At 43.2% G+C, this 27,628-nt stretch overlaps 1 protein-coding gene across 1 annotated transcript in view; it reads right to left on the bottom strand.

The window, feature by feature from the left end:
- Window positions 1-27,628, bottom strand: part of scaf1 (SR-related CTD-associated factor 1) — a 59,043-nt gene that overhangs the window by 30,679 nt on the left and 736 nt on the right. Inside the window, exon 2 of the mRNA XM_037688800.1 lies at window positions 19,058-22,522. Within this exon, the coding sequence (XP_037544728.1) occupies window positions 19,058-22,457 (3,400 nt within the window). The 5' untranslated portion in view covers window positions 22,458-22,522. The remainder of the gene's footprint in view (window positions 1-19,057; window positions 22,523-27,628) is intronic.

The raw sequence follows: 27,628 nt of genomic DNA, 5'->3' as shown, positions 1-27,628 counted from the left end.
TAGACCCAGAGACAAATTTCAGTCATAATACTAAACCACACTGTGAATATTATTCTGAAGGCAGTGTTAATGTGGGGTGGGGGGGCTTCTCACTTATTCACTTTAATAGTAGGAGCATGCAAAGCAATTTCTCTAAAATAAAAAGCTGCCTTCAAACATTTGATGAGAAATTTAGTGTAGTAGCAATCTCAGAAACCTGGATCACTGAAGGAAATGAACTGTTGGATGGTCTGGATGGATATCAAATGTTTGTTCAAAACAGGTTTAACAAAAGAGGAGGAGGTGTTGCACTGTTTATTCAGTCAGGACTGAAATGTAAGGTTATTGATAAAATGACATTTTCAGTTGATAACTTGATGGAATGTTTATCTGTTAAAATTGAGGGTAATAGATCTGAGCATATGTTAATTAGTTGTGTTTATCGAACTCCTAGCTCATGCATAGATGAGTTTAATAAGAAAATATTAGAGATGTATGAGAGGTATAATGAAAAATTTACTTTTATTTGTGGGGATTTTAATATTGATTTGTTGAAATATAATGAACATAACAAAACAACTGAATTTGTCGACACAATGTTTGGTTTAGGTTTCTATCCATTAATATTAAGACCTACTCGAATAACCAAAGACAGTGCTTCACTGATTGACAATATTTTTATAAATAAGTTCAATGTGAAAACAAAAAGTGGACTGTTGATAACTGATATTACTGATCATTTGCCAGTGTTTACTGTGTTGGATACTAGTCATCAGTTTAATTTAAATATGACAAAGCCAGCTCCTAATCTAGTTAGAGCTAAATCACCTGAAGCTGTGGAAGAAATGAAAGCAGAGTTACTAAATTATAATTGGCAAAATGTTTTTGTTGATGACGTCAATGAGTCATATAATACATTTTTGGAAATATTTGAAAGAAGCTATAATCATCATTGTCCCTTTAAAGAATACAAACAAACATCAAAAAACCGATTGACTCCCTGGATGACAAAGAGTCTGGAAAAGTCATGTAAAAAGAAAAACAAGTTATATAAGGATTTTATTAGGTGCCCAACCCAGGAAAAAGAAGAAAAATATAAAAAATATAAAAACAAATTAACATCAGTGCTGAGAAAGCAAAAACTATATTATTATGATACGCTATTGCAAAAATACAGCAATGATATTAAGGGTACTTGGAAGATAATTAATAGTGTCATTAAAAATCATAAAGACAGAGATTTTGCAATGTGTATTAAACATAATAACACCACAATGGAAAATAAAGAGGATATTGTTGAAGTCTTCAATCAGTTCTTTGTTAATATTGGTCCTAATTTAGTAAATGAGTTGCCAAAGGCTAGAGATGAAAAACTCAATTATACATTTAATAATATTAATACAATGTTTCTTGGAGGAGTGAGTGAAAGTGAGGTAATCGAAGTAGTTAAAAAATTAAAAAAATAAGAAATCCAAAGACTGTAATTATATTGATATGGCTATTGTGAAAGAAGTCATTTATAGTATTATTAAACCTATCACCTATATCTGTAATAGATCATTCTTAACTGGAGAATTTCCTGATAAAATGAAAGTAGCCAAGGTGTTTCCAGTCCACAAAAATGGTAATAAGCAAAATGTAACAAATTATAGACCTATTTCATTGCTACCACAGTTTTCTAAAATCCTGGAAAAAATATTCATAAAAAGGCTGGACTCCTTTCTTAATAAAAACAATATATTAAATGAACACCAGTACGGCTTCAGAAACAACTACTCCACAACTTTAGCTGTGATGGAGTTTGTGGAACACGTTGCTGCAGCAGTTGATCGGAAACTTAATACAGTGGGAGTGTTCATTGATTTAAGTAAGGCGTTTGACACTATTGACCATGAACGACTACTGTGGAAATGTGAACAATATGGCTTACGGGGGGTTACACATCAGTGGTTAAAGAGTTACTTGAGTAATAGATTACAATATGTACAAATTAACAATACAAAGTCACAAACTGAAACTATAAAATGTGGTCTTCCTCAAGGCTCGGTTCTAGGACCTAAATTATTTATACTTTATGTGAACGATATTTTTACAGTATCCAATATGTTGAAATTTATAATGTTTGCTGATGATACAAATTTTTTTCTTTCTGGAAAGAATATGGATGAACTAATACAAATAGTAGAAAAAGAGCTAGCTGAGTTAAAAAAGTGGTTTGATTACAATAAGTTATCATTAAATGGACAAAAAACAAAATTTATGGTATTTTCTGGTAATCGGATTTACAATAATGTAAAGTTACATCTAAATGGAGTTGAAATCGACAGAGTTTATGAGACAAAGTTTTTAGGTATCATTCTGGATAACAAACTTAGTTGGAAGCCTCATATTGAATATATTAGAAATAAAGTTTCAAAAACTGTTGGAATATTGTTTAAAATAAAAGATTTAATAAATGTAAAAGGCTTGCATATTATATACTCTTCTTTGGTTATGCCCTATTTGTCATACTGTGCAGAAATATGGGGAAATGCTAATAAAACAACTATTGACATATTAGTAAAGTTACAAAAAAAAGCAATTAGGCTTATTAATAAAGTGGGATATTGTGAACCAACTAATAAACTTTTTATTCAAAGTAACACCTTAAAAGTTAATGACATTGTTTATATAAAAATACTGGAAATAATGTATAAAGCAGTGAATAAAAGTCTTCCTTCTGGAATTCAGAAATTATTTAAGTTAAGGGAGAGTAATTATAATTTACGAGGTTTATTAATATTTGAACAAGCTAAAGAGAAAAGTAAAGTAAAATCTAGATGCATTTCAGTTGTCGGTGTGAAATTGTGGAATGAATTGAATGATGAACTCAAATTATGTGCTTTTTTGTTGAGCTTTAAAAGGTCCATAAAAGGTAAAATTATAAAAGCTTATACTGTTATGTAGATGTATATATGTAGTGTTTAACAATGTATGTATGTAATGTAAGTATGCTTATACATATACACAGACATATTTTTATATAGATATGTGTATATGTAATGTATGTATATATATGGACAGTAGATATATTTTATTATTGAAGACTGCTGAGTCTATGAACAGGGTAGGCAAGTATAAGCCTCGGCTTCAGCCTATTCCTTTTTTGGTAAATTATTGATTTGTCAAAAAGTAGTCTATATTGTTTTCCTTTTTCTGTAATGCTAATTTACCAAAATAAAGTTGAGTTGAGTTGAGTTGAGTTATTTGCTGATCTTTTGAGTGATCATTGTGTGACAGCGGCTCTCAGAGATATTAAACTTCCACCTTCTAAGCCCAGATTAATTCAAAAAAGGGATTTGAAACGTTTTTGTGAACAGTCATTCCTCTGGGATCTGTCTCACTTTGACTGGCATCGTATTCTGTTAACTGATGACGTGAACTCTGCTTGGAACTATTTCCATAATAATTTCATTTATTTCCTGAACATACATGCTCCTTTTCGTCAGTTCAGAATAAAGGGACGAGACAGCCCCTGGTTTACTCCAGAGCTAGCTGACCTCCTGCACAGGAGAGATCATCTTTGGGCCGCAGCGAGAAAATCTGGCTCAGACACTGATTGGTTGAGTTTTCGACAGATGAGGAATAAATGCCCAACTGCTGTTAAAGCAACAAAACGCAACTATTTCTTATCTCAGACCTCCAAAAATCTAAATGACCCTAACAGATTCTGGAAAACCATCAAATCTCTCTCAGGCACCCCCCAATCATCTGACCTCCCATCACAACTTCTCGTTAACTCTGTTCCTGTGTCAAATAAGCACGAGATCCTGAACTGTTTCAACAAACATTTTGTTGCTTCTGGTTCTTTATTTGACACAGTTACTAATGGAAGATCAGCCACTTCCCCTAATAACCAAACTTCTAAAAATCAAATCCCTCCTACAAGTCAATCCTCAGTTAATCACAGCTTCTCTTTTTCTCCATTCTCAGTCAGTGAGGTCAATAAACTGTTAATAGATCTTGATCCTAAAAAATCTGCAGGTCCAGATGAACTTCCACCTTATTTCTTAAGGCTGGCTGCTCATATTATCACAGTCCCTGTGACCCACATCTTCAATCTCTCCATAAGACAAAACTCCATCCCAGACACTTGGAAAACAGCCTTTGTTCTTCCTTTGCTGAAGGGAGGAGACCCCACCTCACTGAACAACTATCGACCAATCTCTAAACTCTGTATTTTAGCCAAGGTTCTAGAAAAACTGATAAACTCTCAAATCAAAGATTACCTGGACTCATTTTACATCTTACCTCCACATCAATCTGGTTTCAGGAAACAACACAGCACAACCACTGCTTCACTGAAGGTTCTTAATGATGTTGTTGAAGCACTGGATGCTAAGGATTATTGTGCTGCACTTTTCTTAGACCTGTCTAAAGCTTTTGACACTGTGGATCATAACATCTTGTGTCATAAACTCTCAGAAATTGGTTTCTCAGAACACACCATTGGTTGGTTCTCTAACTATCTTTCAGACCGGAGGCAATGTGTTCAACATAATGGTACTTCCTCCAGTTATTTAACAGTCAATAATGGTGTACCACAAGGCTCAGTCTTAGGACCCACCCTCTTTACAATCTACATACATAATGTAGGTCAAAACATCCCTAATGCATCCATACATTTCTATGCTGACGACACAGTTGTTTATTGTCGAGGTAAAACTGTTGCTAAGGCTTTCCAGCTTTTGAAATCTGCATTCAACATCATCCAGGCTGATTTGTTTCGCCTCAAACTTGTCCTAAATGCCGACAAAACCAAAGGGATGCTTTTTTCAAATAGGAAGTTGGTCTCAGCAGTTCTTCCTCCGATTTTATCCTCAAATGGTGTCCCCATTGAGTTTGTTGATTCTTATAAATATTTGGGTATCTTGGTCGACTCACATCTCTCTTTTAAGCTCCATGTGGAAAACTTGATAAAGAAACTGAAAGTTAAACTGGGTTTCTTTTTCAGAAACAGATCCTATCTAACCCTGAATGCTAGAAAACCCCTTGTATCTGTGACTTTCCTTCCCTCAATTGATTATGGTGATATTATTTACATGAACGCTCCTACAAGAACCCTGCAGATGTTGGATGCTGTCTATCATGGTGCACTAAGATTCATAACTGGCTGTGATTATCGTACCCACCACTGCACACTGTATTCACTGGTTAACTGGACATCATTAACTTCACGCAGACTCTCTCACTGGTATATTTTCATCTTTAAATCACTTCTTGGTCTGTTGCCTTCATACATCTCCTCCTACATGTCTCTGCGTGAGTGCAGCTACGGAGTGTGCTCTCAGGACATTATTACCTGCAGTGTTCCCTCAATGAGGACTGAACTAGGCAAAAGGGCCTTCTCCTATTCCGCTCCTGTTTCCTGGAATATCTTACAAAAAGATTTGAAGCTCTCGACCTTGACCTCTTAAAGTGTCTTTAAGAATCTGTTGGACACCTGGCAGGGTCCAATGCTGACATGTTCCTGTTGTTAGTTTTCTACATTTGTCTTGGAATCTAGCTGTTTTTTTGTTTTGTTACCTTTTCCTTTTAGCCATCCTATTTGTTAAAAAAACAAACAAAAAAAAAAAACAAACAAAAAAAACTGTAGTATGCTTTTTTATAACTGTTTATTGTTTTTACTGTTGTCCATTGTTGTCATCTTTCTTTGTTGAAATCAGGTCTCTCTTGTAAATGAGTCCTCGAGGCTCAATGGGATTTACCTGTATAAATAAAGGTTGATTGATTGATTGATTGATTGTAATCCTCCAATCAGAGCTGATAGAGCTTCTGGAAAAAGACGTGATTTCCAGAGTTCCCCCGAGATAGGAGGAAGCTGTTTTTTACGCCCTGTACTTCCTGGTTCCGAAGAAGTCGGGAGGCTTCAGACCAATTCTGGATCCATCTGCCTTCAACAAATTCATCATGGAATGACCTTTTCACATGCTGACGGTGAAACATGTTCTTGAATGCGTGACACGAGGGAATTGGTTTATGTTCATAGATCTGAAGGATGAATACTTTCACATTCCGATAATAATAAAATTTAAAAAACACAGGAAATTCCTCCGTTTTTTTTTCCAGGGGGTCCGTTTTCAGTACAACCGTCTGCCATTCAGATACGTGATCGCCCCACGCACGTTCTCAAAATGAATGGAGTCAGACTCCAGCCACTTCGAACAAGAGGGATAAAAATCCTGTTTTATCTCGATGACTTCCTGCTGTTATCTCGGTCCAGAAAAAAGGCAGACACAAACAGTTGTTTTAGTGAATCATCATTCTCATCTGGGATACACGATAAATTGGGAGAAGAGCCCAATAATCCCGTCTCAGCAAATTACATTCCTGGGAGTGAATCTAAATTCAGTAAACTTTACAGCTGCCCTGTCAGAACAGAAGAGGGAATCACTGACGTCATTGCTTCAGTTCGTCCGGCCCTTCAGAACAGTAACAGCACTGACAGTCATGAGATAGCTAGGAATGATGTCAGCGGCTCATGTTGTGGTGCTGCTGGGGTTATTGTTTATGCGCCGTCTGCAAAGATGGTTCAACCGACTGCAAGTCGACCCTGTATGTCACAAATGGTGCCTGATCACCGTTCCTCCATCTGTGGGAGTGGATCTGAACCACTGGGGGAATTCCCTGAACCTGTCAGAGGGAGTTCCCCTGGGCAAAGTGATGTAATTTATGTCGGTGTTCACAGACACGTCCCTCTCTGGCTGGGAAGGGACCTGCCTGTCACAAACGATAGGAGGTGTGTGGCCGGCCAACAGGTTTTTTCCACATAAATGTTTTAGAACTTCTCTCAGTAAAAAAAAAAAAAATGCTCAGACATTTTGCTCTACTGGTTCAGGATCATCACATGATGATTCACACAGACAACAGAACCACAACAGTGTACATAAATCGCCAGGGGTGCATGCGTTCAGCTCAGCTGCTGAATGCAGCTCGGGAACTGCTCCGTTGGATGCGCACACATTTATGTCCGATCAGAGCAGTTTAGATCCCAGGTGTTCTAAACAGAGGAGCAGATATTATTTCGAGAGGAGGCCCTCTGGACAGGGATTGGTCTCTTCATCCAGATCTAATCTCGTAAATCTGGAGCAGGTTCGGGCGAGCGGAAGTGGGCCTGATGGCCACCCGGGAGAACTCTCAATGCGCTCTTTTCTTCTCCCTAAATCCACGGGATGCTCCGCCACTGGGGGTGAAAGTGTTTGCACACAAACCGTGGCCAAAGACGCTGATTTATGCCTTCCCTCCAGTTCCCCTGATATCAGCACTGTTGGAGAGGGTGAGTGAGGAGAATCTGAGAATGATTCTGATCGCCCCAGAGCACATGAACGCCTCGTGGTTTCCGGTTCTGCAACAGCTGACGGGTCAACCGTGGAAGTTGCTGGGGAGAGAGGATGCGCTCCTGCAGGCGGGAGAAGCAATCAGGAGCCCCCCTATAATAGGTCAGCCCCTTTGAGTCTGGCCGCTGAACGAGAACGCTTAGAAAAATTTGGGTTTTCCAACGACGCAATATGTACCATCCAGGGGGCACGCGCAAAATCCTCTATGGCCATTTATGTTTCTAAATGGGCTGCTTTTCAGTGATGGTACCTAGAAAAGGAGGTGGACCCGACTTCATTTTCTCTGGGCTGCATTTTATCCTACCTACAGCTGCTGTTGGACAGAAATTTAGCTTTCAGCACAATTAAAACTTATGCTGCAGCAATCTCTTCCTGTCATGAAAGTTTAAACAATAGAACAGTTTTCAATCACACTTTAACAAAACAGTTTCTGAAAGGTGCACGCAGGCTCAAGTCAGTGACGCGTGCCCTGGCACCACAGTGGGATTTAGTCTTTGTTTTCTGTGTACTCACTAAAAATTCGTTTGAGCCCCATGACCAGATACCTTTGAAGTATCTGTTGCTCAAAACAGCCTTGTTATTAGCTCTGATGTCAGCTAAAAGAGTGAGCAACTTGTCAGGTCTGTCCGTCGCTCCTTCTTGTCTCAGAATTCAAGGAGATGGGAGCTCAGCAGAACTCAGACCAAATCCTGCTTTTATACCCAAAAGCATAACAAGTTTGTTCAAGTCCAGAGTCATTACGCTGGACGGGTTCTATCCCCCTCCCCATAAAACTACGGAGGAGGAACAGTTTCACCTGCTCTGTCCAGTACGCACGCTCAGGTGTTATGTGACAGGCACAGCCGCAATGTGTGAATCTGATCAATTGTTTGTACATTTCAGGGAACGTTCACAGGGTCAGCCTTCATCTTCCCAGCATCTGTCACGTTGATTATGTGAAACTATATCACAAGCCTATAGTTCTTCTGATCTTCAACCGCATGAAGGACTCAGGACTCATTCCACCAGAGGGATTTCTACCTCCACAGCTCTGCACAGAGGGGTGTCTGTGCAGGACATTTGCTCTGCGGTCATCACCGACCCCTTTCATCCGTTTTTATTTACGAGATGTCTCCAGCTCTTCACTGACACATTCAGTTCTCAGAGTTATGTCAGAGTGTTTTTTTCACAATCACACAACAAAAAAAAATAATAATAAAACAAGATAAAAACAACAAGCAATACAACAACACAGCTCTGCTCTGTCATTATTAGTGGGCGTTTTCTACGATTACTCGTTCAAACAGGAAAATTTCTTCTTCCTCATTGGAAATTTTACCTTTTCTTATTCCTCTATTGTCTGATATGAATAAACATTCCTTCAGTTAAGATCAAGCACAGAGGCAGCACACCTGTAATCCAGTACACACCAGGTACACAGATCAATGGTGCGTAATTACGCTTGAATAAAGAATGGGGTTTTAGGCGGATATCAGGGTGTTTTTTATGGTTTTTGGACAGACCCAGTGAGGCATAGACCATATCCTGCTCTGCCCTTTAAACCCAATAGCGACAGCTTTTAAAGGGCGTAGCTTACACGAAATAGAACATTGGCTACGTATTGTAACCCCAGATTCTATGCGTATAAGCGTAGTCCTTTAAAAACTGGGTCTCACTGGCTCTCAAAAGGCTGAAGAAAAAGAGTATGCCTTTGTGAGTCGAGCTCCGGTCCAGATGCAATTTAGAAGGGACCGGGTGGGGCCCACACAGCAGGTGGGCGTGGACTAGAAGTTTTCAGTGTTTGGTGCGCTGCACGCGGGTAAACCCAATAGCGACAGCTTTTAAAGGGCTACGCTTATACTCATAGAATCTGGGGTTACAATACATAACAAATGATTTTACTAAAGACCTTTTATTTATGAATTTGTAAAAATATGAACGTCTCCCAAGGCACAAGCAAGTAGGGCACATTTAGTGTGTATATGAGCTGTTTACTCCCTTATTTTCAGAAGCACTTGTTTTACCAAGAAAATACGTCAAAGATTGTTCTGTGGTGAGAGCACTCACTACCTCAAGTTTTGCATGTACAATATGACGAAGGTCAGATGTCTCACTCTGACTGGAATTCAAAGCCAAAACAATTTAACAGTTTTTAGCATGAATTTACTTAAACTAATGATTAACTATGAACTTATTACTGTCTTTGAACAAAAAGCAGCGCAGTGGGTGTAATTAGAGGATATGATTAGCTTAGCTTCATGGTTGCTAACAACTGCACTAAATAAATAAGCCCCGCTCCATTCGCTGTTTTCTTAGATTCTTGGGGGTGAACAAAGCACAAAAAATTACAGCCATTATATTGGTTATCAGCAGGCCTCCCAATATCGGTATCAGCGGTAGCTAAAATTTCCGTATCAGTCAGGCTCTAATATATTTGTCCAATTATACAAACCCAAAATGTAAATGGGTAAACAAAAGTGAGAATGATACAGTCTCTATTTATAAACAAAAGTTTTGTTGTATTTCTTTCTCTCCCCTCTCCGATACAGAGCCATGTGACTAAATTTCTGCAAGAAAACAATTTCTCACCACATATCGCAGCAGTTTTTACTAAAGCAATTCTTACAACATGCTAAATCATCAGGCTGTTGACTTTTTTAATACATGAAGAGCTTCATTTTACTTGCCATGCTGAAGTTGACATTTGTTCATTAACTTGCAAGTCTTTAATTCCATTATATTCCCACTGAGGTGCCTTGATACAGCACTCTGGGAACAGCCTGTTCGTTCAGCAATTTCTTTCTGTGTCTTACCCTCTTGCTTGAGGGTGTCAATGATGGCCTTCTGGACAGCAGTCAGGTCGGCAGTCTTACCCATGATTGCTGTTTTGAGTAATGAACAAGGATGGGAGTTTTTAAAAGCCTCAGGAATCTTTTGCAGGTGTTTAGAGTTACGTCGTTGATTCAGATGGTTAGGTTAATAGCTTGTTTAGAGAACCTTTTCATGATATGCTAATTTTTTGGGACAGGCATTTTGGGTTTTCATGAGCTGTATGCCATAATCATCAGTATTAAAACAATTAAAGACCTGAAATATTTCAGTTGGTGTGCAATGAATCTGAAATATATGAAAGTTTAATTTTTATCATTACATTATGGAAAATAATGACATTTATCGGGCAGCACGGTGGCGCAACTGGTAGAGCTGCTGCCTCTCAGCGAGCAGGTCCTTGGTTCAAACCCCGGTCCAGGGGCCTTTCTGGGTGGAGTTTGCATGTTCTCTCCGTGCATGCGTGGGTTTTCTCCAGGTACTCCGGTTTCCTCCCACAGACCAAAAACATGCATGTTAGGCTGATTGGTAACTCTAAATTGTCCCTAGGTGTGAGTGAGCGTGTGAATGGTTGTTTGTCTCGTTTGTCTCTATGTGGCCCTGCGATGGACTTGCGACCCGTCCAGGGTGTACCCCGCCCTTCGCACAGTGATTGCTGGACATGGGCACCGGCGACCCCCGTGACGCAAAATGGAATAAACGGGTAAAGATAATGGATGGATGGATGGATGAATGACATTTATCACAATATGCTAATTTTTTGAGAAGGACCTGTATGCCTCACAAATTCCCTGGTACAGGTGTATTTGCCAATATCTTGAGTGATCATTGTGTGACAGCGGCTTTGAGAGATATTAAACTTCCACCTTCTAAGCCCAGATTAATTAAAAAAAGGGATCTGAAACATTTTTGTGAACAATTTCTCTGGGATCTGTCTCACTTTGACTGGCATCGTATTCTGTTAACTGATGACGTGAACTCCGCTTGGAACTATTTTCATAATAGTTTCATTTATTTTGTGAACAAACATGCTCCTTTTCGTCAGTTCAGAATAAAGGGATGAGACAGCCCCTGGTTTACTCCAGAGCTAGCTGACCTCCTGCACAGGAGAGACCATCTTTGGGCCGCAGCGAGAAAATCTGACTCAAACACTAATTGGTTGAGTTTTCGACAGATGAGGAATAAATGCACAACTGCTGTCAAAGCAGCAAAACGCAACTATTTCTTATCTCAGACATCCAAAAATCTAAATGACCCCAACAGATTCTGGAAAACCATCAAAACTCTCTCAGGCACCCCCCAATCATCTGACCTCCCATCACAACTTCTCGTTAACTCTGTTCCTGTGTCAAATAAGCACGAGATCCTGAACTGTTTCAACAAACATATTGGTGCTTCTAGTTCTTTATTTGACACAGTTACTAATGGAAAATCAGCCATTTCATTTAATAACCAAACGTCTACAAATCAAATCCCTCCTACAAGTCAATCCTCAGTTAAACACAGCTTCTCTTTTTCTCCGTTCTCAGTCAGTGAGGTCAATAAACTGTTAAAAGATCTTGATCCTAAAAAATCTGTAGGTCCAGATGAACTTCCACCTTATTTCTTAAGGCTGGCTGCTCATATCACAGTCCCTGTGACCCACATCTTCAATCTCTCCATAAGACAAAACTCCATCCCAGACGCTTGGAAAACAGCCTTTGTTCTTCCTTTGCTGAAGGGAGGAGACCCCACCTCACTGAACAACTATCGGCCAATCTCTAAACTCTGCATTTTAGCCAAGGTTCTAGAAAAACTGATAAACTCTCAAATCAAAAATTACCTGGACTCATTTAACATTTTACCTCCACATCAATCTGGTTTCAGGAAACAACACAGCACAACCACTGCTTCACTGAAGTTTCTTAATGACATCGTTGAAGCATTGGATGCTAAGGATTATTGTGCTGCACTTTTCTTAGACCTGTCTAAAGCTTTTGACACTGTGGATCATAAAATCTTGTGTCATAAACTCTCAGAAATCGGTTTCTCAGAACACACCATTGGTTAACAACAAAAAAGGTTGAATCATGTCATCTGGACTTCGTTTTTTTTGTTAAAAAGAAACGTTTTGCCCCTCATCCAAGAGGCTTCGTCAGTCTGAGGCCTAGCCCTCTGGTATTACCCAGAAGCCACCCTGACTCTTGTGTTTCAAGCCTGCCTCAGATACCCCTGAAGTCTGGCCTTTTCACTAATGGTTTCTAATGGTTAACTTTGTGTTTTTGACACCATTGGTTGGTTCTCTAACTATCTTTCAGACCGGAGGCAATGTGTTCAACATAATGGTACTTCCTCCAGTTATTTAACAGTCAACAATGGTGTACCACAAGGCTCAGTCTTAGGACCCACCCTCTTTACAATCTACATACATAATGTAGGTCAAAACATCCCTAATGCATCCATACATTTCTATGCTGATGACACAGTTGTTTATTGTTGAGCTAAAACTGTTGCTAAGGCTTTCCAGCTTTTGAAATCTGCATTCAACTACATCCAGACAGATTTGTTCCGCCTCAAGCTTGTCCTAAATGCCGGCAAAACAAAAGGGATGCTTATTTCAAATAGGATGTTGGTCCCAACAGTTCTTCCTCCGATTTTATCCTCAAATGGTGTCCCCATTGAGTTTGTTGATTCCTATAAATATTTGGGTATCTTGGTCGACTCACATCTCTCTTTTAAGCTCCATGTGGAAAACTTGGTAAAGAAACTGAAAGTTAAATTGGGTTTCTTTTTCAGAAACAGATCCTGTCTAACCCTAAATGCTAGGAAACGCCTTGTATCTGTGACTTTCCTTCCCTCCATTGATTACAGTGACATTATTTACATGAACGCTCCTACAAGAACCCTGCAGATGTTGGATGCCGTCTATCATGGTGCACTAAGATTCATAACTGGCTGTGATTATCGTACCCACCACTGCACCCTGTATTCATTGGTTAACTGGACATCAATAACTTCACGCAGACTCTCCCACTAGTACATTTTCATCTTTAAATCACTTCTTGGTCTGCTGCCTTCATACAGATCCTTCTCAAAAAATTAGCATATTGTGATAAAGGTCATTATTTTCCATAATGTAATGATAAAAATGAAACTTTCATATATTTCAGATTCATTGCACACCAACTGAAATATTTCAGGTCTTTAATTGTTTTAATACTGATGATTATGGCATACAGCTCATGAAAATCCAAAATGCCTGTCCCAAAAAATTAGCATATTTCATCCCACCCATGAAAGACAAGTGTTTTTAATACAAGAAACGCCAACCTTCAAATAATCATGTTCAGTTATGCACTCAATACTTGGTCGGGAATCCTTTTGCATGAATGACTGCTTCAATGCGGCGTGGCATGCAGGCAATCAGCCTGTGGCACTGCTGAGGTGTTATGGAGGCCAGGATGCTTTGATAGCGGCCTTAAGCTCATCCAGAGTGTTGGGTCTTGCGTCTCTCGACTTTCTCTTCACAATATCTCACAGGTTCTCTATGGGGTTCAGGTCAGGAGAGTTGGCAGGCCAATTGAGCACAGTAATACCATGGTCAGTAAACCATTTACCAGTGGTTTTGGCACTGTGAGCAGGTGCCAGGTCATGCTGAAAAATGAAATCTTCATCTCCATAAAGCTTTTCAGCAGATGGAAGCATGAAGTGCTCCAAAATCTCCTGATAGCTAGCTGCATTGACCCTGCCCTTGATAAAACACAGTGGACCAACAACAGCAGCTGACATGGCACCCCAGACCATCACTGACTGTGGGTGTTTCACACTGGACTTCTGGCATTTTGGCATTTCCTTCTCCCCACTCTTCCTCCAGACTCTGGCACCTTGATTTCCGAATGACATGCAAAATTTGCTTTCATTCGAAAAAAGTACTTTGGACCACTGAGCAACAGTCCAGTGCTGCTTCTCTGTAGCCCAGGTCAGGCATTTCTGCCGCTGTTTCTGGTTCAAAAGTGGCTTGACCTGGGGAATGGGGCACCTGTAGCCCATTTCCTACACACGCCTGTGCACGGTGGCTCTGGATGTTTCTACTCCAGACTCAGTCCACTGCTTCCGCAGGTCCCCCAAGATCTGGAATCGGCCCTTCTCCACAACTCTCCTCAGGGTCCGGTCACCTCTTGTCGTTGTGCAGCGTTTTCTGCCACACTTTTCCCTTCCCACAGACTTCCCACTGAGGTGCCTTGTTACAGCACTCTGGGAACAGCCTATTCGTTCAGCAATTTCTTTCTGTGTCTTACCCTCTTGCTTGAGGGTGTCAATGATGGCCTTTTGGACAGCAGTCAGGTTGGCAATCTTACCCATGATTGCGGTTTTGAGTAATGAACAAGGCTGGGAGTTTTTAAAAGCCTCAGGAATCTTTTGCAGGTGTTTAGAGTTATGTTGTTGATTCAGATGATTAGGTTAATAGCTTGTTTAGAGAACCTTTTCATGATATGCTAATTTTTTGGGACAGGCATTTTCGGTTTTCATGAGCTATAGGCAATAATCATCAGGATTAAAACAATTAAAGACCTGAAATATTTCAGTTGGAGTGCAATGAATCTGAAATATGTTAAAGTTTCATTTTTATCATTACATTATGGAAAATAATGACCTTTATCACAATATGCTAATTTTTTGATAAAGGACCTGTATATCTCCTCCTACATGTCTCTGCGTGACTGCAGCTACGTCCTGCGCTCTCAGGACATTATTACCTGCATCCATCCATCCATCCATTTTCTTCTGCTTATCCGGGGTCGGGTCGCATGGGTACCAGTCTAAGTAGGGAGGCCCAGACTTCCCTCTCCCCAGCCACTAAGGCCAGCTCTTCTGGGGGAATCCCGAGGCATTCCCAGGCCAGCCAAGAAATATAGTCCCTCCAGCATGTCCTGGATCTTCCTCTGGGCCTCCTTCCGGTGGGACGTGTCCGGAACACCTCACCAGGGAGGCATCCAGAAGGCATCCTAAACAGATAACCAAGCCACCTACACTGGCTCCTCTCGACGTGGAGAAGCAGCGGCTCTACTCTGAGTACCTCCCGGATGATCGAGCTTCTCATCCTATCTGTATGGGAGAGCCCAGACACCCTGCGGAGAAACTCATTTCGGCCGCTTGTATCAGAGATCTCATTCTTTCGGTCACAACCCAAAGCTAGTGACCATAGATGAGGGTAGGAACGTAGATCGATCGGTAAATTGAGAGCTTCGCCTTTTGACTCAGCTCTCTCTTCACCACGACAGATCTGTACAGCGCCTGCTTCATTGCAGATGCTGCACCTGTCAGCCTATCGATCTCACACTCCATTTTTCCCTCATTTGTAAACAAGACCCCAAGATACTTGAACTCCTCCACTTGGGGCAGGACCTCCTCCCTGACCCGGAGAGGGCACTCTACCCATTTCCGGCTCAAGACCATGGCCTCGGATTTGGAGGAACTGATCTTCATCCCGGCCGCGCCGCATTCGGCTGCGAACCGCTCCAGCGAAAGCTGTAGATCACGATCTGATGAAGCCAATAAGACCACATCATCTGCAAAAAGCAGAGATGCAATCCTAAGGCCACCAAAACAGATCCCCTCAACACCTTGGCTGCGCCTAGAAATTCTGTCCATAAAAGTTATGAACAGAATCGGTGACAAAGGGCAACCTTGGCGGAGTCCAACTCTCACCGGGAACAAGCCCGACTTACTGCCGGCGATGCGGACCAGACTCTGACACCGGTCATACAGGGACCTAACAGCCCGTATCAAAGGGCACGGTACTCCATACTCCCAGAGTACCCCCCACAGGGCTCCCCGAGGGACGCGGTCGAACGCCTTTTCCAAGTCCACAAAGCACATGTAGACCTGTTGGGCAAACTCCCACGCACCCTCCAGGACCCTGCTGAGAGTGTAGAGCTGGTCCAGTGTTCCACGGCCAGGATGAAAACCGCACTGCTTCTCCTGAATCCGAGGTTCGACTATCCGACGGACCCTCCTCTTCAGAACCCCCGAATAGACCTTACCAGGGAGGCTTACGAGCGTGATTCCCCTGTAGTTGGAACACACTCTACTGTCCTCCTTTTTGAATAGGGGGACCACCAACCCAGTCTGCCAACCCAGGGGAACTTCCCTCGATGTCCACACAATATTGCAGAGTCGCGTAAGCCAACACAACCCTACAACATCCAGAGCCTTAAGGAACTCCGGGGGAATCTCATCCACCCCTGGGGCCCTGCCACCGAGGAGCTTTTTAACCACCTCGGTGACCTCAGCACCAGAGATTGGAGGGCCCGACCCAGAGTCCCCAGGCTCCGCTTCCTCAGTGGAAGACGTGCCGGTGGGATTGAGGAGGTCTTCAAAGTATTCCGCCCACCGACCCATAACATCCCAAGTTGAGGTCAGTAGCACACCACTCCCACTATAAACAGTGTTGGTGGCGTACCGTTTTCCTCCCCTGAGACGCAGGATGGTGGACCAGAATCGCCTTGAAGTCATGCAGAAGTCGTTCTCCGTGGCCTCTCCGAACTCCTCCCATGCCCGAGTTTTTGCCTCGGCGACCACCCGAGCCACATGTTGCTTGGACTGCCGGTACCCATCAGCTGCTTCTGGGGTCCCACAGGCCAAAAAGGCACGATAGGACTCCTTCTTCAGCCTGACAGCATCCCTCACCGATAGTATCCACCATTGGGTTTGAGGGTTGCCGCCGCAACAAGCACTAACAACCTTACGGCTGCAGCTCCGGTAAGCCGCCTCGACAATAGAAGCACGAAACATGGTCCACTCAGACTCAATGTCCCCCGCCTCCCTCGGAACATGTTCGAAGTTCTCCCGGAGGTGGGAGTTAAAACTCCGTCTCACAGGAGACTCTGCCAGATGTTCCCAGCAAACCCTCACAATACATTTGGGTCTGCCAGGTCTGACCGGCATCCTCCCCCACCATCGGAGCCAACTCACCACCAGGTAGTGATCAGTGGACAGCTCTGCCCCTCTCTTCGCCCGAGTGTCCAAGACATGTGGCCGCAGATCAGATGAGACGATGACAAAGTCGATCATTGAACTGCGGCCTAGGGTGTCCTGGTGCCAAGAGCACATATGGACACCCTTATGCTTGAACAAGGTGTTCATTATTGACAATCCATGACGAGCACAGAAGTCCAACAATAGAACACCACTCGGGTTCAGATCAGGGGGGCCGTTCCTCCCAACCACACCCCTCCAGGTCTCACTGTCATTGCCCACATGAGCATTGAAGTCTCCCAGCAGAACAAGGGAGTCCCCAGGAGGTGCACTTTCCAGTACGCCCTCCAAGGACTCCAGAAAGGGTGGATAATCTGAACTGCCGTTTGGTGCATAAGCAAAAACGACAGTCAGAACCCGTCCCCCCACACGTAGGCGGAGGGAGGCCACCCTCTCATTCACCGGGGTGAACCCCAACACACAGGCACCAAGTTGGGGGGCAATAAGTATGCCCACTCCTGCTCGGCGCCTCTCACCAGGGGCAACTCCAGAGTGGAAGAGTGTCCAGCCCTTCTCAAGGAAACTGGTTCCAGAGCCAGAGCCATGCGTAGAGGTGAGTCCAACTATTTCTAGCCGGAACCTCTCAGCCTCACACACCAGCTCAGGCTCCTTCCCCACCAGTGAGGTGACATTCCACGTCCCAATAGCCAGCTTCTGTAGCCGAGGATCAGACCGCCAGGGTCCCCGCCCTCAGCCACCACCCATCCCACATTGCACCCGACCCCTTTGGCCCCTCCCACAGGTGGTGAGCCCATGGGAAGGGGGACCCACGCCTCCTCTTCGGGCTGTGCCCGGCCGAGCTCCATGGGTAAAAGCCCGGCCACCAGGCGCTTGCCCGCGTGCCCCACCTCCAGGCCTGGCTCCAGAGTGGGGCCCCGGTGACCCACATCCGGGCAAGAGAACATTAGGTCCGTTTATTTCTCTCATCATCGGGGTCTTTGGGCTGCACTTTGTCTGGTCCCTCACCTAAGACCTGTCTGCCATGGGTGACCCTACTAGGGGCGTAAAGCCCCTGACAGCATAGCTCCTAGGATCATTGGGACACTCAAACCCCTCCACCACAGTAAGGTGGCAGCCCAGGGAGGGGTTATTATTACCTGCAGTGTTCCCTTAATGAGGACTGAACTAGGCAAGAGGACCTTCTCCTACTCCGCTCCTGTTTCCTGGAATACCTTACAAAAACAATTGAAGCTCTCGACCTTGACCTCTCTAAGTGGCTTTAAGAATCTGTTGGACTCTGGGCAGGGACCAATGCAGACATGTTCCTGTTTTTAGTTTTCTACATTTGCCTTAGAATCTAGCTGTTTTTTGTTACCTTTTTCTTTTAGCCATCCTATTTGTTAAAAAAAAAAAAAAAAAAAAAAACTGTAGTATGACTTTTTATAACTGTTTATTGTTGTCGCTGTTGTCCATTGTTGTTATCATTCTTTGTTGAAATCAGGTCTCTCTTGTAAATGAGTCCTCAAGGCTCAATGGGATTTACCTGTCTAAATAAAGGTTGAATGAATATTTTGTGGCACACTTGAAACATCAATATAAACCTAAAATCTAAATTATCCAATTAACCCATGTAGATTTTGATTTTTGTAGTAAAATTAATGGTTTAATTTATTATTCTATAGTTGATACATTGATTTAAAAAAGTAACAGGGCACATTCTGCTGTAAGCCTAATTAAAGGACAACAGTCCATTATCAGGGCTTCAAAAAAACAAGTTAATGGTAAAATTACACCTTAGAGCAAAACTATTTAGAAGCTATTGGATCAACAGGTATTTCCTTTCAGAAACAGGCTGATATGTCTGAAGCGTGTAGTGACTGTTCTGTCTCAGAGTTGTGAATGTTTTTAATTCTGTGCAGGTTTGTGGGGAAACTTACGTGCTAGAACTCCTCCGGTTGTGCAGTCCACACCGGTTTGCAGACTCCAGGGAAGGGCAGAGGCTGTTGGTGGTGGTGGTGGGGGAGGAGGTGGCAACAGCTTGCTAGCAGATGAAGAAGATACAGAGGAAGAGGAGGAAAGGTCGGATGATGACAGAGGCAAAGAAAAGGAACTGAGGCCTGCTGATGAGGATGAACAAGGAGGCGAGGCCATAGATTTGGATGCGTCGTCCGTAGGCGGGGGCTTGGCTATGGGTGTTGATAAGACAGTGTTGAGGCCAGCTCCCTGGGGAATTGACAGGCTGGAGGGGCTGGACGCTGGGGGAATGGGGCTAGTCTGAGTTGGGCAGTCTTCAACTAGGAAAGACGGGTCTGGTGTCTTACAGCTGCTGTCCACAGTCTGAGAGTCTGGGGAAGACTCCCTGATGTCCCTCAAAGGTGCCGTGGATGGTGGAGGTGTGCGTGGCGGAGAGGTGGAGGGTGGAAGGGCACTAGTGGAGGAGGATGTAGAGGATGAAGAGGAACAGGGAGGGGGGCCTGCTTGGACAGTACGTGGACTGACAGACTTGCTCCCCTCTCCACTAGCTAACTGAACATCCAGTGACACCCTGCCCCAGCCTTCAGACAAGGCTTTTGTTTGGCTGCCATTTCCAGCAGCTAATCCAACACCCCCACCTTTTTTACTGGTCTTCTTGGCCAGGCGACGGCGGCGCTTGGTTGCTAGCGACAAAGAGGGTGAAGACGCAGAAGAGGAGGTGGATGTGATGGAACTGGTTTTTGTTTTCTTGGGTTTTTGGACTGCAGAGCTTGCTAAGGTTGAAGGTGGTGCAGCCAGGTTGATTCTTTTTCCCATACTGCTCAGGTCCTTGCTGCGGCTGCCCAAAGACAGTGGCTCTGAACAAGGTTTAAGAAACGGTGACCTGCTTTCGTTGTCTCTGCAGAAGACGACTGCAATTGAACCACCCACAACTGAACCCCCAGTTCCCCCTCCTGTACTTCCTGGTCCTAGAAGGTCCATGCTCAACTTTCCAGAGCCGACTGAAGACCCTGTGGTGCTGCTCACACCCTCACGCACCAGCACAGACACTTTGGACTGAAGCTTACCTTTCCGACCACTTCCACTCTCTTTCTTGGATTTGCCAGAGCGACTCAAATCCTTTCTGCTGCCCTTGTCCCGGTCTTTGTCTTTGCTCATTTTTCTGCCTCGCTTGGCTAAGGGAAGGTCAGCAGAGGCAGAGCCTGAAGTGACTGTTAGTGAGGAGAGGCATTTACTGGTGGTTCTATTAGAAGATGAGGAGGATTCAGATTTCTTTAGTGCGTTTGACTTCTTCTTTGGGTGATTCCGTCTTGGCTTGGTGGGAGTTTTAACTTTAGGGCTGGGGACAGGTGGTTCTGGAGGAAGAGCAGGAGGAGGTGTATCTTCTAGAGAGGGGTAGTCGGAGTCCAGAGCTTCACCGTCCAAAGACAGCGTATCAATCTCTAATTTATCGGAGTAGTGGTCTGACTCATAGCCATGATACCTCGATGGAGATGGTGACTGTGATTGGCTGCGACAACTTTCCTGGTTCTCTGCGTCCCCAACTGAATGCCATTTTCTCTTCTTCCTCTTAAGAGAATGATCAACCTGTGTGGGATGGGAAGGGGATGCTGTGGTAAGTCTCGGGGAGCCAGGTACGGTGGTGGTGGTAGTGGTGGTTGTAACTGTAATTGTTCTCTTGATAGCAAAAAGGTCAGCTCCGTTGAGGTCTTGGATAGATGGAGGGACAACAGGACGACCATCGCGGCGGTGCTCCCTCTCATGTTGTCTCTCTCTATCACTATCCCTTCTTTCCAGACTTCGTCTGGACCTTTTTGAGATGTCTCGTTCTCTGCTTCTTGAATGCCGTTTATCCGTTCGCTCCCTTTCCCTCTTTCTAGAACTTGGATCTCTCACTCTTTCATCTTTTCTATGACTACTGCTATAGTGGTGATGCCTCTCTTTGTCTCTTTCTCTACTTCTTCCTCTGTCTCTGTTCTTGTCTTTCTCTCTTTCCCGTTCTCTCTGTCTTTCCTCCGACAGGCTTGAAAAGGAGCGTCTAGAGTGACCTCTTCTCCTAGAAGTGTTGTGTGAAGCATCAGGGCTGCTATGCCGTCTCTTCTTCCTCTTTCGGCTGCTGCTTCTGCTGCTTCGCCTTGTTTTAACCTCCTTCACAGCCTTGTGTCCCCTCTCCTTTTCTTTGCTCTTCTCTCTTTCCCCCTCTTTTCCCTTTCTTCTTTTTTTCCTTCTGGCCTCCTTGTCTCCAGCTTTTCTGTCTTTGCTTTTTTGTTGGTCATGGTCATTGGAACTCTTGGAGGATTTGTGTGTTTTACTGGGTTGTTCTACAGGAACCATGAGAGGGGATGAGGATCTAGAAGCTTGAGAAAGGGAGGGAGGCTGTGCTGGCTGAGCAGAAAGAGGGGAGGTGGCAGGAAAGGAGTGATATCTTTCCTTCCTCCTACTGACCAGCTTCCTTCTCAAATCCTCCACTCCAACTGTAGGCTCAATTTGAAGCTCTTTGTCTTCCTCCCAGTTTTCCTCTGTACACACGGACACAAATCCATCTCCATCGAGCACACGGAGGATGCGCTCTGGTTTAGAGCCAAAGAAAGACACATGAGGAGAGTTTAGGGATAGGACTTTTTCAGTAGGTCTCTTATTAGTCCCATCTTTGTCAAGAGATGTGACTATCTCCCCCTCTTCTATCTCAGAATGATCAGAGTCAAAATTCTGCTTATGCTCTTTAGCTTTGAGAGCACTGCTCTCCACCCTTCTCCTCAAAGGGAGCTGGGTGGCTGGACAGGGGCTCAGCCGATCTGTAAAGGTGTCTGTGGAATCTGGAGGTTCTTCCTGTTTATCCTCGTCATCTACCTCAGCATTTGTGGCAACTTCCCTCTCTTTCTCAATCTCATTATCCACATCTGATGCTGGAGAGCCAGTTGGGTCAAAAGGGTCATATTTCTCTCCCTCCTCCTCTTCGTCCCCCATTCTTCTGCCTTTATCTCCATCCGTCGGACTGAAAGGATCATAAATTTCCCCTTTCCTGTCATCTTCTTCATATTCAACGTTAGACTGCATTGACATGTGAGGAAAGAAATCCACAGAGGTGGTGCTGAACGGTGGAGTGGAGAGAGGCTGTCTAGTTAACAAAGCTGAAGAGGAAGACACCCTGGCTACCTCTTTCTGACTTTTTACATCATTTTGATAGGCTGACGAGGTGGCACAGAAAGAGGAGGATGTAGACAAGGGTGAGGATGGAGAAGAGGAAGGAGATGAGGGAGATAAGGAGGGTGAGCAGAGAGGAGGGCTCCTGGCTGTCTCTCCAACTCCAACTGGGGAGGAGGTGTCAGAAGACCTCCTTTTGAAGACTGGTGTTAAGTCCATGGGTCAAGAAAACCTGTGGCATATGTCAGCTAAAGCCACAGAATTAAAAGAGCCCAGCAACAAACCTAAGAGAGGGAAACAAGTTAAAACTAAGTTAAAATAAATGTAATCAGAATCCATGTAAACAACCATCTATGGACACCAACTAAACCACCTCAATTCAAAAGATCAACAATTAATTTACACATGGGAAACAGGATCTCTGTTATCGCAGAAATAGAAATGACCTTTATACAGAATACAAACTTTTCATAAGATTTACAGGCTCCTGTTGCTGACTCCGCAATCAAATAAGCTAATAAAATTAGGAAAGTCATAAAAGTAGAGAAAAACAAACAAACAAGAAAACATCCTGATGCATGCTCAATAATCCAAGTAGAAAAATCAAAAAAAGTTAAATCTGGTCCTATGGACATTCAAAAAAAAAGATCCAGTCCCCTGGCACTAAGAGTAATATTGTGTATGCTATTTAGTGTCAGGAGGGCTGTGATCAGTCTTACATTGGGGGAAACTAAACAGCCACTGGCCAAAAGGATGGCTCAGCACAGAAGATCAACATCATCAGGCCAGGATTCTGCGGTCTACACTCATCTCCAGGCCAGCGGTCACTCTTTCAGGGATGAAGATGTTCACATCCTGGACAGAGAGGAACAATGGTTTGAGAGAAGAGTAAAGGAGGTCATCTTTGTGAAAAGAAATCATCCATCATTAAACAGGGGTGGAGGCCTCCTGGTTCAACTGTCCCCCTCTTACAATGCTGTTATTGCTAGTATCACTCAGCCTCCCGTTAATAGTAAACAGCCATCAGTGTGCTAATGATCCATTGTTAGGCTGATGGCCCTTCTTGATCATGTGAGCAGCTGGTTTTGGTTGTCAGCAGCAAACTGGTTGATCCACTCTGAGAAGTTGCTATTTAAGAGACTGAGCTTAATACAGCACTTCAGACTGAAGAAGTCTTTCGAATGAAAGACGAAATGTTTCTACATTTTTTTTTGTTGTTTTGCTTTGTTTTGTTGTTTGTTTGTTTTTTTGAATGTCCAGAGGACCAGATTTAATTTTTTTAGATTTTCACTATTGCAAATAAAATCACTGTTTTATCGTATAATCTTGACTTAGTGGCTGCTTGAGGGGTGCAGGAGGTGAAATCGCCCATAATGAATTGTGTCCCGGCGGCTGTTATTGCGCTGGGGTGTAACATAACACAAACACTCCATCCATCTGTTCCTGGCCCAGCCCTTCGCTCCAGTTTTAGATCTAAGTGTGGCCCGCGAGTCTGACAGTTTGCCCACCCCTGGTGTAGACCACAGAGTACTGGCCTGATGATGTTGATCTTTTGTGCTGGACCATCCTTTTGGCCAGTATATATACATATATATATGTCCTCTGATCTCCACTCCCTGACTGCTGTCAATCATTCATCTGCAAATGACTCTGTGGATTACTACAACCAATCTCTCCAGGAGCTTCTGGACCTCCATGCTCCCTTTAAAGCAAGGCTGGTGTCTTTCTCCCGTTCAGCCCCTTGGTACACTGCTGAGCTGCGTAAGATGAAAGCAGCTGGCCGTGCTATTGAGAGACGTGTAAAATCATCTGGTCTCTCTGTACATCAGCAGGCATATAAAGAACATCAGAAAGCCTACGCCTTTTCTCTTAAAGAAGCACGGTCCAAATATTATTCTAACATCATCAACAACTGCCCTGGAAACTCTAAACAACTCTTCTCCACAATAAATCATCTCCTTAATCCCATTAAACAGTCTCATGAGGACTCTGTTCAAAAATGCAACCTGTTCCTTTCATTTTTTAAAAACAAAGTTAACTCCATTAGATCTCAGCTCCATAGCCTCCCTGATCTTCATCTGCCATTTACCCGTCTGCATTCTGGGTCCCTGAGCTGCTTTGATGAGGTTGTTCTGAGTGAAGTGGAGACCATCATCAAGAAAATGAAGCCTTCATCCTGCGCCCTGGATCCCTTCCCCTCGTCTCTCATTAAATCCAATCACTCTGCAATAAGCCCATTAATCACACAAATAATAAATAAGTCACTGCAATCTGGTCAAGTTCCACTGCCTCTTAAAACTGCCATCATTAGGCCTCGTCTGAAAAAATCTAATTTGGATCCAGACATTCTTTCTAATTACCGCCTAATTTCTCACCTCCCATTTCTGTCAAAAGTTCTGGAAAAAGCAGTTGCTGCCCAGCTGCAGATCCACCTACAACAACACTCCCTGTATGAGAAGTTTCAGTCTGGCTTCCGTGCAGCTCACAGTACTGAGACCGCACTGCTGAGAGTCACCAATGATGTCCTCATGGCTGCTGACACTGGTTCTCCCTCCCTCCTTGTTCTCCTTGACCTCACTGCAGCTTTCGACACTGTGGACCATAGTATCCTCCTCCACCGTCTTCATGTGGAGGTCGGTCTCTGTGACACTGCCCTGGACTGGTTTAAATCTTTCCTCTCCAATAGGCTGGAATGTGTTAGTCTTGGCAATGCCAAGTCCCAGACTGTCTGTGTCTCCTGTGGTGTCCCTTAAGGGTCAGTTTTAGGGCCCCTGCTATTTTCCCTTTACATGTTGCCTTTAGGGCAAATTATTAATCAGTACAACATTTCTTTTCATTGTTATGCCGACGATACACAGCTTTACATCAGGACCGGAGCATCATCTTCACCACTGTCATCTCCATCTTCACTCGCTGCCCTCTCTACCTGCCTGGAGGAGATAAGGGCATGGATGAATCAGAACTTTCTTCAGTTAAACTGCTCCAAAACAGAGGCCATACTGATTGGCACCCCTCACCAGGTTCAAACTTCAACTATAACGACTATTTCATTTTCTGGACAAGACATCCCCCTCTCCACCTCTGTTACAAATCTTGGAATAAAAATGGACACTCATCTTACATTTGAAAATCACATTAAGCATCTGTTTAAAACCTGTTTCTTCCATCTTCGAAATACCTCCAAACTGCGCCCATCTCTCACTTTTGCTGATGCAGAGAAACTCGTCCATGCTTTTGTCTCCTCCAGGCTCGACTACTGCAACTCCCTGTTTACTGGAATACCCGGCAAAAACCTTCAGAAGCTTCAATATATTCAAAACAGTGCAGCCAGGATTTTATTGAGAGCTCGTAAATTTGAACATATTACACCCATTCTCCATAACCTCCATTGGCTTCCTGTCACTTACAGAATTTAGTACAAAATTGCTCTCATCACCCATCAGTGTTTATACGGAAATTCACCAGATTATCTGAAGGACCTTCTTGCTCCATATTCATCCACCCGGTCCCTACGATCACAGAACAGTAATCTCCTCCACCTTCCACGAACTAAATTAAGAACCATGGGAGATCGGGCATTCTGTGTGGCTGCCCCCCACCTCTGGAACTCCCTCCCTGAATATCTGAGAGCTCCACAATCATTGACTTGACTTTAAAAAAGGCTTAAAGACTTTTCTTTTTAAGCAAGCCTATTCTGCCTCCACATGATTGTCTCATTGATTTTAGTTGATTGTATCATTGATTTTAGTTGATTTTATCACAGATTTTAGTTGATTTTATCACTGATTTTAGTTGATTTTATCATTGATTTTAGTTGCACTCTGTAGCACTTTGAGATTTTTGTTAATGAAAAGTGCGTTACAAATTAAATTCATTATTATATATAATATATATATACAGTGAGGAAAATAAGTATTTCAACACCTTGTGACTTTGCAAGTTCTCCCACTTAGAAATCATTGAGGGGTCTAAAATTGTCATCTTAGGTAAATGTCCACTGTGAGAGACATAATCAAAAAAAAAAAAAAACATCCGGAAATCACAATGTATGATTTTTTAAATAATTTATTTGTGTGTTACTGCTCCAAATAAGTATTTGAACACCTGTGAAAATAAATGTTAATATTTGGTACGGTAGCCTATGTTTGAAATTACAGAGGTCAAATGTTTCCTGAAGTTTTCACCAGGTCTGTGTAGTGAACTAGACCTCCTACATCAATCTGTCTCTGAAGACCTTTAGGGGACAGGAACTGTTGTTTCATTGATTTGAATCCAGAAATACAAATTGTCTCATCAAGACACTATTTAATTGTATCCTGAATTAATCAATTGAAAGAACACTCTTCTTTTTATATTATCATTACTATTTTACAATATCTTGACAATCAAAAGTGTGTTTAGTTCATAACATTTCTAATGTTGAAGTAAACCACTCATTTAAATCAAGTGTGAAACAGTATTAATGATTTTTAAACCTCATTAGACTTAGATCATGCAACTTAAATGTCTATTTACAAAGTAATTGTGCATTTTATTCTTCTGTCTTAATGAGGAGTGGATTTGATGTCGGTCAAAAGTCAGAGAACAAGTTATGAGAATGAAGTGCCTTGTTTTAAAACTCTCAGACAGTAAATAAGAACTGGCTGGCACCTGCGAGTCTCACTTCTTCAAAATATTTTCCTGTCTGTACTAACCGTTCTTAAAAACATTTCTGCTGTCTGCGACTCCTAATAACTCTCTGACATCATTAAAACTCCACCCCTGCTGGTTGTGATAACCAATCAGGAAGTACCAAGTAACAGGAGGTGGATACCCTTTAAAAGTCAACACTTCTTGGAACTACTCAGTCTTCCTGGAACTTTGAGTCTAAGATGAGACTCAGTCTTACTGGAGTCTTACTGGAAGACTCAGTCTTACGGCGAGTCTTACTGGAACTTTCAGTTCTTACTGAAAGTCTGTTTTGGAGTTCTGGCTGGGACTGCAGTCTTGCTGGAGTCTTACAGCTGAACTAAATAGCTGATGGAGTTTGACCATGAGCCAAGGGTCCATCCATTCCAGCGGAGTCACAGCACGCCTCGCTGTGAACTCACCCCGAGCATTAAATGCTCTCAACTTCTAAGGAAGCTTATTCTGTTGAACGGAGTACTTCGTCACGACTTCGGACGATTCCCAGCGACTCTGACCGGAGACGCTGAAAAGTAACGTGAAATGGACCTCTGTACTGGAGCTGATTTATCTTCTGCAAAGGTAACGAGTCGTCACGCACTGAGTGTACCGAGGGCTGAGCTGGGGTCGAAAGAAGGGTGCCATTCCTGGTCAACACATTTTCAGAGTCAGAGTCAGAGTCAGAGTTTCTTTATTGTCATTCGCACCTCATGTGGTACATGTGG

The sequence above is a fragment of the Nematolebias whitei genome, chromosome 15, assembly GCF_014905685.2.
Source record: "Nematolebias whitei isolate Nwh7 chromosome 15, NemWhi1, whole genome shotgun sequence".
NCBI lineage: Eukaryota > Metazoa > Chordata > Actinopteri > Cyprinodontiformes > Rivulidae > Nematolebias > Nematolebias whitei.
Note: the sequence above shows the minus strand (reverse complement) of the source record. Positions and strands in the feature narration are given on the sequence as shown.